Here is a 14,796-nt window from a genome sequence, read left to right on the forward strand (position 1 = left end):
TTACAGCAGTATCATTGTTGTACATGGATGATGTATTCTGTGAAAGGAGGTACCTTTTGGAGTATAAAGGTAGTAAGGGTCCCATGCTAACTTTGGTTACTTCCCAAGAATGTGACACTTGGGATAAATCTGGTGTAAGTTTTTCAGCACCATACTGTTTCTCTTGGTGATGCAATTCAGTAAGGATGAGGATTTTTTTATTTTTCAAATTACAGAAACTGAGTTTCAAACCAGTGATTTGTTTCCTCTACAGATAAGGATGGTTGGCAATACTTGTTCCCAGTAAAAAATGCGACGTTGAGAGGTAGGCTGGCCCTGCGCTGTCTGGACAAATGGCCCCTCGATGCCTGTTTGGAAATCCTAGCTTATTGCATTTCTGATTTGGGCATGACTGATGAACTAAAAGAAAGTCTGCAGAGCAGGAAGAAAGAACTTCAGGTTTATCAAAAGGTACAAAGTCATTCTTTAAGTAACCAGTGAGATGAAATAGGCAGCAGGGAGCAAATATACTTGTCCTTTGAAACAACTTTAGCCCTTTGTTATTTTTTGACCGCAAAAGCTTTTAATGTCTTTCGTCCAAAACCGTTCATGTGTTTTCCAGTGCTTTAGTGTCCGGTTAACACTCTGCTTGCATCCTTCATAACTTTGCCACTTTCCTATTAGCATTCAGGTCTGCAGATACGATTAGACATAAACATTTGTGTGAGGCTGCTTTTTTACAAAGTATGTTTTTCCATTCTGTACAAACACTAGAGCCTCTGGAAGCTTTCGGTGGCAATTCATCATTTTACAAGTTTGAGAGGTGCAGATGTACCAAGTCGGCATGGTGTATAAGACTAGTGGTCTAATAAGCATGTCTGTATTGCAGTCAGTTCTTCTTACTGCTGATACCAAAGTTAGGTCAGACTAGCTGGCCTGGAATTCAGCACCGACTGAAAAGCCAAACAGAGCAAAGAAAGGAATAATAAATTCCTGCTGAGCTCTGTCTGGTGATAGTTCTGCTAACTGACAGTTAGCTCCGTTATCTGCAGTGCCAGTGATGTCTGCAATATACGTGTACTTTTTCATTCATAATTATTGCCTTCCCTTATAATTAAACCTTCCCTTGTAAATGTACTTTGTAGACTTATACCTCTGAGAAAACTGCATAGTCTTTTTTGGAGTGCAAGTGCATTGCATCATCCCAGAAAGGGCTAGCGATAAATATGAATCTCCTTTTTAACTTTTTCCTTTGTATGAAGCAACTCTTGATGTGATCAGCTCAGCTGTTTTCTGAGACTTAATGATTGTTGTAGATAAAGCTTTTAAAATTTGTGCTACCCTAATATTAACTTTTTCAGATTTTGAATGTGCAAAATGAACCATTGTGGAATGACTGGCAAGATCTGAAAAAAGCCTGCACTGATGACCCCGAGGCTGTCATGAACATCATTCTGAAAGCAAAGGTTAGGCATCATTGTGGGAATTTTGTTGTATTAGAATGCACTAAACTCGAATAGATAAATTTGTTGAAATAGCACCTTAAAACACTGATCAATGGAGATAACCTTGAGAGGAAGGATTCCTTTACTCAGTTCTGTGCTACAGAAACAAATACAGGTCTGTGTTTAATGTCAAGATTTACATGTAGTTAATAATCCTTAAATTTAAATTATAATTCTTACTCTGAGATACAACCTGTTCTCTTCTCTTAGAATTTTGAAGACTTTAATAGCATGGCTTTTGGCATAATACAGGCTTGATTATTATAGAAGTTCTAATACTGTAGAAAAAGTGTCTCTCTAAAAAGCCAACTTGCTTACTGTGATATGAGAAGGTATTCTCAATGCAGGCTGTGACTGACAAAATTGACTGTCATCTTCCCATTGTCAGTGTAATTATTACTTTTTGCATTTGGGAGAGGAGTCTAAGCTATAGAATTTCTCAAGAAGTTGATTAGAACTTTGGGAGAAACAGCTGTATGAGAGAGACTAGAGTTTGTCCTTCTTTTATTTTTTTAACTTTTTTTTTTAATTCTTTAGGATTATGAGTTGTGTGAGGAATGGGGCCACCTATATCCTGTCCCAAGGGAAGATTTGATCAACCTTCACCGTGAGCACCTTCTCCACTTATTGGAGATGGGAGACATGGAAAAAGCATTGCAGGTAATAGCAGGACTCTTTCAGCCCTACATGCATAGGTCAAATAAGTTGAGAACTGTTTTGTTTGCCTTCTTTGTGTGCATTTTTGTGGCTTTTTTGGTTCATCGCTTTTAAGAGATGCTATTTGCTTAGATATGCTTTTAGTATCCTGGCTCTCCTCTGTTCCGCTTAAGTGAAAATCCAGCTTGGCAATCTAGTTGTTGGACCTAATAGCATAAATGTCACTTACATGGAAATACAAGGCCGCTTTTATTTGAAAAATCATAATGAAGCATTTCTGTTCTGCTTAAGCAGAAGAAACAGAAGTGGAACTAATAGCAGGAATTGGTCAGTTGTGCTTCAGTGCCCAAATTAGTGAAGTGTGAATTCTTCTGGTTTTAATAATTATAGAGCTGTTCCTAATAACAGAGAACATAAAATAAAGTGCAGACTCCTTCAGACTATGTAGCTTAGAAAACTTTCTGGAAGCAAAGTGAAGCTTTCTCATCACTATATCTTTTGTCCCATTCGTTGCTTAATTTTCCGCTTGCTTTAATTTTAAAAATACTTTGATTAATAGATGAAGCAAATAGGTAATGAGTAGTCTATAAATGGATTATTTACATCATCCTTATATATGCAAGACACTTGTGCAAGTTAATTTGCTTGCTGGACTATTGTAGGGCAATAATCTGTCATGGACTGCCTGTTATAAAGGCTACTTTCCAGGAATGTAGTAGGGATTCACTGTATTTTGTTTGTATTTGTAGCTTTTGCAAAGAATTGAAGACCCTGGTATTTGCCTTGCCATCAGCGAACAGTCTCTTGACCAGTCTCCGAACTTGGCAGCGTCTCATTTCCTGGCTGATTACCTCACAGGTCACTTCTATGCGAACCTGACAACAGCACGCCGTAATGAAATCCAGGCACTTTATATGGGATCAAAGGTGAGTAAAACTCCTGCATTGTGGGATTAACAGCAATATAGTTTTATATAAGTAACTTTATAATACATAATACACATAAATATAAAGTCTATAGATTTTACCAGAGCGTTCGGACCATATCAGATCTAAGATCCTGAGCCTCATGGATCCAAAAAAAGGTTAGAGATGGCTTAAAACTTCTTTTCCATCTCTGCAGCTCTGGTATTATGAGGTGGTTGCAGCTCTCAATATGAACAGAGCAGTCTTGTGTTTGAGCTGTAGGGAGTGGAGAAATGCACAAGAGTAAAAGGAAGAGGGGTATAAAATAAAATTGCAGTGTTTATCAGGAGAGATGTTATCTTTGTCCCAGTGAAAAAGAAAGCATCCTCAACTTACTCTCTGTGTCAGAGAGTCTTTGACACTTACATGGCATGTTTCTCCCAAGTGCCTTCCAAAGGTAAACACTATCACTCTTCTTCGATGGCCATTGCCTTTACAGAAGTCATACAGGTTCTGTGCTCAGCCCGGGAATGGATACATTAACCAGTAGGTGACCTTAGTCAAATGCATTATATGTAAACAAAAAGCAGTGCTTTTCGTAATGTATATTTTGTTGTAGGACTACAAATAGCAGCTTGCTCCAGTGTGTGCCACAACAGTATTTTGCTGAGCTTCCTGTTTCCTTACTTGTCCCTTTTGAAGACATTATTTATTTTAGAAAGTGTCCACATTAACTGTCCATCTTCAGGAGAATTGCTGTTGTTTTTTCCTCTCAGTGTTTCCCTTTATAAGGAAAGGATAAGAATTGGGCTGATATTCTTTTTACAAGCTTATTTTAATAAGAGAATGTACTTGCTCTACCCTGCTAGAACATATTTGTCACAGGGTCACAAAGTGCTTTCCACTCTTCAACTGCCTCTGAAGTGAGGCAGTGTTTTATAGACTGGGAAAGTGCAAACTAAGTAATTTCTGCAAATCCTTGCAGTAATACTGTAATAGAAGTAGGAGTAAGTCTGAGAATTCATGCCTCCATTTTTTTTTTTGCCTCTATATGTTATTCTCTTCTCTGCCTAAGCTACTGTGCTAGTTTATTGTCTAATCTCACGGAATCACAGATTTGAAGGTGTATAATTTTAACATATGCTTTTTTCCTTGTGTCTCAGGTGCTGCTGACTCTGCCTGAGCTCTCCCGTGTTAACTACTTCCACCTCTCCTCCAGGCCACTGCTCATGCTGGAACAGCTCCTCATGAATATGAAGGTGGACTGGGTAGCTGTTGCTGTGCAGACACTACACCAACTCTTAGCTGGACAGGAAATTGGTTTTACCGTAGAAGACATTGACAATTTGCTCTCCAAGTATGCAGGAAAAGCTCTCAACTTCCCTTTCGCATTAAAAGAAAAGAGATCAGGTGACTGTCTGTGAGAATGCTGTTTTTCACTTGGGAAAGAAGGGCCAGCTTCCCTCCATGATCATTTTGCCAATTGTGCCACAACATTTTTAGATGAGTGCATCCAATCTCCCTCTAGCCCAGAACATGTTAAAGTCTTTGCCTTTCTTCTAAATAGATGTTCTCAATGACCAACAGCTTCCAGGGTTTCTTTGACTTTCCTCTGTTGCTCCTCTTTGGGGTCTCTCTTCTTATTTGATATTGTTCAAATTTATTTCATTCCTGTTTAACGCAGTCACTGATGACTTAAGTAGTTCTAAAACCTGCAGCCAGATGCATCTTGTCCCAAATCGAATGGGGATTTAATCTTCCATAGTCTTCCCTCCTACCAGAGTCCTGTTCCTTTTTTCATATAAATGATTTTTAAACCTGTAGTTCTATTTAACATTTTCGGCACAGTTCTCCTTTCTGGTTTGCCAATCCCTTCTCATCCGTATTGTCTTAGATTCTCCTGCATTCGGCTCTCTCCTTTCAGGGTTTTAGAACTGGAACAGCAGAGGGTGCTGCAGATCAAGCCCAGTGCTTTTGTTTTGCTCTATTAAAAGCAGGTGCTCTGTGTGCCTGTCTATATTTATGTCTACATATATGGTACCAACTTGCATTATGCCAGTTTCCAAATGCTGACTTCATTTTATGATTTAAAGAAGCAGCTCTTGTTAACATAAAAGCATCAGACTTATCTTTTCCTGCCAAATAACCTATAACTTTGCAAGTGTGTTCCTTCCACTGAGATGTGAAGCATCTAATATTTGCCATGAGTATCTTGTGTCAACTAATTGCTTTCACATTTCATACTTGTTCTCTGCCGTATTATTCCTGTGCCTATCCATAATCCATTGCTTTGGTAAGGATCCCTTTCTCTGTGTTTTAGGTCATTGAATTTTATATAGTTTTGCATTAATGGTTGTGGACTAATTTTCATGAGAACATAGTAATGTGTAATTACATAGCTAGTCCTGTGCTTACATACTCCTGTGAATGGATTCCTCTAATCTTCTTAAAAACAGGTAGATGTATGTCCAGTATTGTTCTCTGATTTTATTCTATTTTCTTCCCTTTGTCCTAGATTCTCTGGTACGTATCCAAGAAAGTCTCAATCAGGTATTGGAATGTGAAGCGCTCTCTAAATCAGGATCATCGGAACTATCTCCTGTCAGCTTTGCTGGTAAGGTTAAGACCTTGGTGCTGTTTTCCTTCAATCTGTTCTTATTTGTTTTATACCCTATATATGTATCTCCTACTGCTTAATAGTAACTTGGGTCATATTTAATGCAGGTTAGTAGGTCTCTACAGTTAGGTGCTTTGGACCCAATTAAAAGAAAATTTAATGGGGAACAAGAAGTGTATGGCTCTGTTTTGATTTTTGGTAGGTGTCTACAAAATGTCTGAAAAATCATCACCAAGCCTTTGTGTTACAAACCCTACAGAGAAAAACAAGCCTGAACAGAGTACGGGAAATGGGACTACATCTGCAGGAAGAGAAAAATTACCTCTTTGCCAGAGCTAGGTTGCTAGTGGATTAATGGTGCTGCAGGTTAATCTTTCTGTGTCTTGACTTCTGTATTCTCTCTCTGGTAGATAGGCAGAGCTTGTCTGGAAGCCCATCATTGTGGTACTTGTCCCTGGCTTCCTGTTCTTTACTCAGTAACTTTTTCTTCTGGATCTTAACTTTGGTTTTACAGTAGAAATCTCATCTACGTTGTATTTTTTTTGTCATTCTTTTGGTCCTTGAATTTATTTTTTCTGGGATCCCTCTTGTGACCTGAGGGAAATAGCACACCTGGTATTGTCTGAGAGGCTCCACTCATAGTCCTCAAACACAAATAAATAGAAACAAAATAATTTAAGCCAAAGCTACTGAAGAATATCTGTGGCTTAAAACGAGACACAAATCCTTTTATAGGTTCCATTCAGCATCTAATGCAAGAAATACTCCTCCGAGGATATATATTGTGAGAGATGCACAGTTTGCACTCTCAGGGAATGACTAGCAAAGGATATCCTCAGACCTCTAAGGCTGGTGATTCTCAGCAAGTGATGGGCCTAAACTAGAGCTGGAGGTTTATATCCTCATCTACAGTCTAGGGTGTCTGAATCGTTCTCTGGTTCTGTATCCTGAGCTGAAGACTCTTCTTGCTCTGCCCACACGAAGTGACAGCAGCATCTTGAAATGACAGCAGCATCTTGGCTTGGGTTGTGTATCTCTTCAGTTTTTCACATAATGATCAGTTTAATATCTATATGTTGTTAAAAAAAACCTCAAATGCCTCTAATTGTCCTCTAATTCCTTTGCAATCCAATATCTACTTGGATGAGTGTGAATTAGCTTTATTGAATGGAGATTTTTTTCTTCTAGTATTCATGTACACAGAAGACGGCTTGCACTTTTTAATTAGGCTGTAGTGTAACTGGCTCACATCATATAAACTAAAAGCCTATCTAATACTGTGAAACTTGATTCAGCGAGTCTTTCGTTGGCAAGGTCAAAGATCCCAAAGGCCAAAAACTTAAACTCCTGCCTCTTTGAACTGATTTCCCCGCAGTAGATTGTAAAGGGGACCAGAACAGGGAGGGATATGCTGTTGCTAGCCATACCACACCTCTCCTGAGATAACAAGGAAAGGTCTCAGTCTTCAGGAATGTCAACACTGTGTATCCTTAAGATTACAATTTTAGATTAAATCATATATATTCCTTACATAATGTTATTCTGCCATGCGTTGTTGAAAGATAATGGTAGTCATCTTGTGAGCCAGAAAATTCTTACAGCCTCAGTAAGTTTGTAGTGTTTTCTGATATTCAGGACTCCATTAAACAGCTTAAGTCCCATTCCATGTTTCTCTTGGCCTGGCTCTTCTTAAGGTGGTACCATATCTGCAAGTCCGAGAGACAGAAGTCTGCAGCAGAATTTGTTTCCTCAAGAATTTGTGCCTCCTGAGAAGCCACCACCAAAGCAGCAATGGATACCTGATGACACTGAAACAATATGTATGGTTTGCAAAACTGAACGCTTTACTATGGTAAGGCACAAAAATGAAGTACAGACATTGCTAGAACTTAATACGAACCTTAATATGAACACTTGCTCATAGTCAGCTTCCTAAGAGGCACTAGCTACTTTAGGAAGTTTGTCTGCATCAGTGTAGTCCTGACAAGACTGCCAGTCCTTGAATATTAAACCATTAATTTCTACTTAGTGTAGTTGAGGAGACTGGCAATGATTAGCTCCTTTCAGAGTCCTGTGAAGCGATAGAGCCTAAAGAAGAGATCTGGTCATCAGAGAGGAGACAACCATAAGATCTAAAAATGTGTAACAATAGAAGTTTTAATATTTCAAAAGGCTGTCTAGTTGACCATGCTGTCACAAAACAGCATGAGCATCAGATGATTCAGATTACCAGTATAGAAAATGTAATCTTTGCTGTTGGTTACACTTTTCTAAAACCCGTTGTTTCATAGAGTATTTGAGCATCTGCATTGTTGCTCTAAGGGAAAAAGTTAACTTTGAGTTTTGCAGGTGTGCTGGCAATCTGTTATCTTCTGTTCCTTAGAAACAGTACTGTTTTCTCAAAGTATCTGTTGCTTTTGAATTTGGAAAATACTAAGAAGGTGTCAGAAAGACAGTCTACAGCTTCTGACTTCCAAGAGATGATCTAAATAGCGCTGTAATCAAAATTGGGACAACTTAAATAGTGGAAAGCCCAAGACTGCAAAATACCTGCCTCTGGGTTTTGGATTTTTTTTTTCTTTCTTTTGCCATGCCCTCTCTGGAAAGGAACTGTAACAGTGAGAATCAATCATTGTATAGTTCTGAAAAGCCTTATTGTGCAGGCTGTTTCCTCTCTTCAAAGGGAGTAAGTTAATCGTGAGTGGAGGCTGATACGGAAGGGGACTTCAGTAAATTCTTTCTGCTGATCATCCATGACCTCTTGCTTAGTTTAACAGGCGCCATCACTGCAGGCGCTGTGGCAGGCTGGTGTGCAGCTCTTGCTCCACCAAGAAAATGGCAGTAGAAGCTTGCAGAGAAAATCTGTCTCGTGTATGCGATCAATGCTATAGCTACTACAACAGAGAACATCTGCCTGGCTTGGTACAAGCCAAAAGCAGGTAAGTCCTTCCATTCTAATTCTCAATTTCATCTACACAGCAGAGTATGTGAATGGAATGAGAGAGAAATAAGCATGTGGGTTTATTTGGATAATATAGTAACATCAGCTTTTTGTCCTCCATCTGCTGGGATTTTCAGGTTTGATAGGTGTGGGGATGTTCCTTATGCCTCAGTTTACTTTTCATATTAGAAAGAACACTGGAGAGCCAGGCAACAAAGTCCTTAATTATTTAAACATCAGTAGATCATTAAACCTGAGAATTGAATGTTTTGATGCAAAACATATTCGGCATAAACTACTACAGTGTTACAAAGTTTCTTGCAGTTTACTCGGCTCCCAGATTAATGTCACATATTGACTAGCTCTGCTGAACATACCAGTGTTTTAATGTTACTCTGTAATCCCTTGATTATAAATCCTTGAACCCTTGCGGATTCAAGAGCAAGTTCATGACTAGATCGGCTTTGAAACTGCCTTTAATAAAAGAGACAGCTGTGACGACAGATTTTCATGATGTGGTTGCTTTAAGCTGAGAATTGGACCGAAATTCATTGTGTGTATGTTAGGCGAGCTGATGAAAAGTGCAACTGAAATGAGTTTTACTCTCTGTGACCTCATCAAGCCTGCTGATACGCTGCCAGTGTCACAGAGAGTAAAACTCACTCTTTTCAGCTGTGCTTTCAGCTGCATTTCCTCTTTTCCAAGCAAGCCTGCAGATAGCAGTATCTCCTATGTCAGTATCGGCAGGCTTGCTAGAAAAAGAGGAATATGGTGCAGATGTGAAAAGGAACCTCTGAAAAAAATAATCAGTCACGTCTAGTTAAACCAGGTTGCATCAGAATGGTTGCTTACACTGCCAGATTAGGTCAGCAGAGCCTAGCAGTGAGTTTAAATGCTGCCTGTAATGGTCTAATTGCTTAAATGTCTTGGGTTTTTTTATACTCGCCCTATTTGTATATCAAAACCAACTAAATCTTAAGGACAGAGAACTGGATGCCAAAAACTTCATTTTAGCTGTTGCATATTCTGATACTGGACAGTTCTTGTTCTCAGTGTCTGCTCTTTTATGATGTGTGCAACAGAAGTTTATAATAACTATAAGGTTATTCCTACAGAAGGTTATAAGAACTCATTACTTAGTGTAGTTGAAATACAACAATGCAGAGTAGAGGCAGGATCTTAGATTTCCAGACAGCAGGGGGTAGGGGCACGGCAATGGGTTGGAGAGGGCAGGGAGGGAGGGATACTAGATTTTTACAAGACAGCATTCTGAAAAGGCTAGCCATGTTGATCTCTCTTAGAACTGTTTTTCTCAGTGTGCTGGAGTAGGTATGATGTTTCTTTCTGTCATTTTCTTACAGCAGAAAAGAAGATCAGGACCCAGTGGAAGGTAAGGAGTGGAGTAATGTTAAACTTAGTCTTCTAAAGTGCCTGATTAGCAGCGGTGTTAGAGGTAGGAAGCTGATACATCTAGTTGCAGCTGAAGGGTGATCTAACTTCAGTTACAGAATATCACTGATGATTTTCACATGTGCAGTCTGGAACTGAGCATTCCAAACTTCTGTGAATGGAAGCTGAGATTTAGGAGAGATGTCTGAGCCAATGTTGAACGTGCTGGATGGGGATTAAAGGAAGGAACTGAAAAACAACAGTTGGAGAATGCACTTTGCATACTGCAGTTAGTGGGAGGCTGTGGTATGAGTGGGAATTAATTAACCCACTACAGAGCTGTGCTGAGTGATCCTCTTTTTACAAACCACGATAGTATAACTCTGAATACCACTGCAGTGTGCTGTGGCATTTCATGTTGCTGGCTGGGGGTAGTACAGGATGAGGCCCCTCTCGTGGGTCTGATTGTGTCCTGAGTTCCGTCTCCTTTGCTGATTGTGTGGGTACGGACTAGTAATTTCTCCTCAGTGCCTCAGTTTCCACATCTAATATCATAACACTTCAGGAATAATAACAAAATTTAGTTGACTTTTTTTTTTTCTTTTACTCTGCCATTTTTCCTCAGAAAGTATTTACTGTTTGTTGCTTAGTCTGGTGTTTGAGGTGATTCTGCAAAATTTTCCTACACTGACATGAAATTCTGGCAGATGAAAACATAGTTATTTGAAGTGTTTATAGCAGTAATTTGTATTTTTCCTAACTTGTCCCTTTTTATGTATGATGGTCTATTTCAGCTTTTCTTATTTATTTCTATTTTTTTGCTGTTGACAGAAGTTTGCACTACTGCTACCTTTGTTACAAGACTGAAACAGCTGAAATGCAGTTTCTGGGTTGCTGCTACTGGTTAGATCTTTCTCTTTGCCTGCAGCATTGCTACACATCACTGGGCCCATATGATTCAGTAGGAGTGAATAAGAACAGTAGGGAAGTCCTCAGATAGAAGAGAAAAAGTGTTTTATTCTGCTTTTTTACCTTATCTGTTGAGTCTGTGCAGAAGTCTCTTCACAGATAAAAAAGGACAACATTATTATCAAATGTTTTCAAGTCTGGTTTATTGTAATTATTCCAGTTTCCGCTTCAATTTAGAAATAGTGTTTTTCTTTTTTATTTTATTTTTTTTTATTCACACTACAGTTTTAGAGTTACTCAACACTAACGGCTTTCTATGAAATCTAAAACAGTGAATTTTCAGACTTTTTTTTTTAAATTTTAAGTTTTTCCAGGGAAAAGAGGAAATTGATCAGGGGAAAAAGTAGCAAATTAGCATTATTCTCCATTTTTTTAGGATTGTGAGATTGGCCCTTGTTTTCCTGCTAGGAACCACAATCACAAACTTGAACATCAGAGGGCTTGTGCATTCTCAGCTGCACTCAAATGACAGACACTGTTTGATTTGTAGCTATTCTGTGTTACTAATTTCAAAATAGAAATTTCCTTAATCTGGAGGAAAGAAAAAGGCTTTCCGCAGAAATGAAATTTCTTGAATCATTTGATCAAAACTCCAATTTTCTACAGTACTATTTTGTGTGAAAACTTAATGTAAGGAGTTAGCTCATCTTCTCACAATCTTATGTCTTAAAGCTGCTGGACTATATGTTCAAATAACCTGAATTCTAGAAAGAATATACAGGCAGTTAAGTCAATTTACCCCTTCTTTTACAACTGGTTCTTCAGTTTCCTTTTTTAGCTGTAACCCACAGCTCTCATATTTTCACTTGCTCCTGCTCAGAAATATTTAATAACGTGCCTGAGGGAAGGCTAAAGAGGGGTGGTTGCTGTGGTTGATGTCCTCTAGGGTAAGAGTTGGATAGTCATCTGAAGACATGGTACTGGAGCCAGTTTTTGATGACAGGGTGTTGGTAACAGTGAGAGTAAGTTTAGGTAAAATTTGGCAGCCTGCTGAGGAATGGAAATGTTTCTGTAATCTGTGTCCTGGTCATGTGATACTAGCGGGAAGTGGCACAAGAGGAGGATTACAGATCACTGTTTTACGAGAGTATAGGAATACTCTGTGTTATGTGTCCTTAGCCAGATTTGTTGCTTCTTGTACAGTGGTTCTACCTGCTGGTTTGTTTTTTTGGCTGCAGAAACTTCTAATAATGAATATTCCACAGTGGTGCGAATACCCAAGGCAACTGAGCTTGAATGGATTTTTTCCTTGAATGAAGAGGAGAATGAAATTGTACGCAGTGAATTTTATTACGAACAGGTGAGGTCTGGAGAAAGAGAGTCCAATATAAGCAGTTCCCTGGAGAACTACCTCAATACTCATGTTTGTCTGTCTTTCCTCGAATTGTCAGGCTCCCAGCTCTTCCTTGTGTATTGCCATCCTTAGCCTGCACAGTGACAGCATAGTGTGTGGCCACCAACTGATAGAGCACTGCTGCAAGTTGTCCCAAGGGCTTACTAATCCTGAGGTGGATGCTGGTCTCCTTATGGACATCATGAAACAATTGCTCTTCAGTGCCAAAATGATGTTTGTAAAAGCTGGAAGGAGCCAGGATCTAGCGCTCTGTGACAGGTGATTTGTCAGATGTTCACTAGCATGTATTGAGCTATTGTCGAGACCATTATCCTTTTTTACTGGGGAGTGGAGGGTGGGAAGGATTGTTTTGCGATTGTACTGTGGAAGTTTTAAACAAGAAGAGAAGTTCATAATGTAAGAACAATGTAGGAGTCCAAATAGTAGAAATTCATGTAATGTGACTACATAAGAATTAATGAGGAAATTCTCAGGTAATTCACTAAGACTGGGGTAAATATTTTACTTCTGATGTTGTGTATCTGCTTTCAGTCTATATTTCAATATAGGATTTAAAACCTGCATTTCCAGAGAATGAGCATGTTACACTTTTCTCAGGTTTTGTCCTACAGAGCTTGAGGTGGCGGGTGTAATATATAAATTTTACATGTACTATTTTGATTTGGTAACATACAGCTGGTGCCTGCAATCAGCATCTGCCAGTGTTCCACTGAATGTGGCAAAAAGCCCAATAAAAAATAGTCTGAACAGGATAGTATGACGGATAGAGAAACCTGGTATACTGGCGATTAGGAACCAGTGTTCTAAGGGTTGTCTTTGACATAAAGTTCTTCAAGTGTCTGATAATAGTGGAAGTTGTTTGTATTTGTTTAACCTCTTTGTTTCCTCCTAGCTACATCAGCAAAGTGGATGTGTTGAATATTTTGGTTGCTGCTGCCTACCGTCCAATACCATCTTTGGATCAGATTCTTCTCCCTGCAGCAGTAACAAGATTAAGAAATCGGCTTCTGGAAGCAGAGTACTATCAACTAGCTATAGAGGTAATGACAATGGAGGGATGTCAGTGTTCATAATGCTTCTGTAGTGGCTTTTGTTTTTCTCCCTCCTGAGTTCAGGTGGATGTGATGTGTGAAATGGACAATATTTAAACAGTTACAAACTGGGATTAGGTTTTTAAACAAGGAAGAAATAATTTTCTGAACACTAGAAAATAATTTCTGAGAAGGAAAAGTCCTGCTGTGGAGCAGGATGCTGAAGGGAATGGTAGTGGCCTTGTTTCCCAATACAATTAGAATTGGAATGGACTAATGGGAAGAAAGTCATTAAATAGAGGAATCTTGCATCCAGTAGAAGGGTTGAGACATCCTTTGTGGATCTGAATCTTGTATGTTCTATTTCATTTGTCTCTAATCCTGCAGCAGACGTTAGTAAGGCACATTTCCCAAGCGTTTACTTGGAAATCAGCAATGGTGGCAAATCTGTCTCTCAGAGCTCATCTGGTGTGGTTTGTCATCTTCTGTCTTCCCCATGCTCCCAGGATTTCATAAACCTCTGTTTTATGGCATTGCAGTTTAAGAACAGAATTCTGATACTACAAACAGGATTAGGATTTTTAAGGGGTAATAAACAGCAAGAATAGGCAACCTGTTTGAATAAAACCAGTTCATTGTTAAAGGCAGCTGGTCTACCAAGGAAAATCAAGAAAAAATTTGACCAGCAAAATTATTTGAAATAAAACATTTCCTGGCAGTTCATGAAGCATCTTCTGTTACTTTTTTTTTTTAAACCACAAACCTGATGAATTCTGGTTTATAAAAATCATCTGTGTTGGAAAAGCAGATGTGAAAATGTCCTGAGTTTTAAAACTGCTGAACTGTAATTTCCAAGATAGATAGTTGCTTAAACTTGTACAATAAAAAATACTTCTGCATTTGGAGATCATGGGTGTTCTGGTAGTTGGCATTTTGTGTCAGTGATATGGAAATAATCAACATGGATTTTTTCGTATTCTGTTTTGTTTTTAATGGGAAATTTTTTTTTTTTAAAGAAATGTACTATAGGAAGTGAAAGGTCACAATCACAGACTGTGTGATAAGCCAGTTTTCCTGTTTTCTGTACCGGGACCGTCTTGCAGTATTAACAAACAGTTTTGAATTTAGGTTTCTACAAAATCTGGGTTGGATCCAGGTGGAGCATGGCATGCCTGGGGCATGGCTTGCCTTAAAGCTGGAAATTTAAGTTCAGCAAGAGAGAAGTTTAACCGATGTTTAAAGCCACCTATGGATCTAAACCAGCTGAACCATGGTTCGAGGCTGGTCCAGGATGTGATACAGTACTTGGAGTCCACAGTGAAACCTATACTCATTGCGGTAAGTCTTCTGTTCTGGCTGCACTGAAGGGCTATAGCAAAGCCAAGTAATGATGTTTTAATACACGTTGTATAGCAATGCGTGTTGCAATATCAAGTGTTAGGTTTTTCC

The 14,796-nt window shown here is 38.9% G+C and overlaps 1 protein-coding gene across 7 annotated transcripts in view; it reads left to right on the forward strand.

Moving 5' to 3' along the window:
• The window catches only part of ZFYVE26 (zinc finger FYVE-type containing 26), a 53,999-nt gene that overhangs the window by 27,966 nt on the left and 11,237 nt on the right, over positions 1-14,796 (forward strand). For 4 of the 7 annotated variants that reach the window (XM_063334915.1, XM_063334920.1, XM_063334916.1 and 1 more), the window contains 13 exons: positions 254-450; positions 1,341-1,445; positions 2,022-2,144; positions 2,891-3,067; positions 4,210-4,456; positions 5,562-5,660; positions 7,358-7,515; positions 8,433-8,602; positions 9,966-9,994; positions 12,141-12,262; positions 12,354-12,574; positions 13,209-13,356; positions 14,476-14,685. In XM_063334915.1, the coding sequence (XP_063190985.1) occupies positions 254-450; positions 1,341-1,445; positions 2,022-2,144; positions 2,891-3,067; positions 4,210-4,456; positions 5,562-5,660; positions 7,358-7,515; positions 8,433-8,602; positions 9,966-9,994; positions 12,141-12,262; positions 12,354-12,574; positions 13,209-13,356; positions 14,476-14,685 (2,006 nt within the window). The remainder of the gene's footprint in view (positions 1-253; positions 451-1,340; positions 1,446-2,021; positions 2,145-2,890; positions 3,068-4,209; positions 4,457-5,561; positions 5,661-7,357; positions 7,516-8,432; positions 8,603-9,965; positions 9,995-12,140; positions 12,263-12,353; positions 12,575-13,208; positions 13,357-14,475; positions 14,686-14,796) is intronic. The other 3 variants (XM_063334918.1, XM_063334917.1, XM_063334919.1) reach the window with 3 other exon arrangements.

This window comes from Chroicocephalus ridibundus, chromosome 4, assembly GCF_963924245.1.
Source record: "Chroicocephalus ridibundus chromosome 4, bChrRid1.1, whole genome shotgun sequence".
Taxonomy (NCBI): Eukaryota; Metazoa; Chordata; class Aves; order Charadriiformes; family Laridae; genus Chroicocephalus; species Chroicocephalus ridibundus.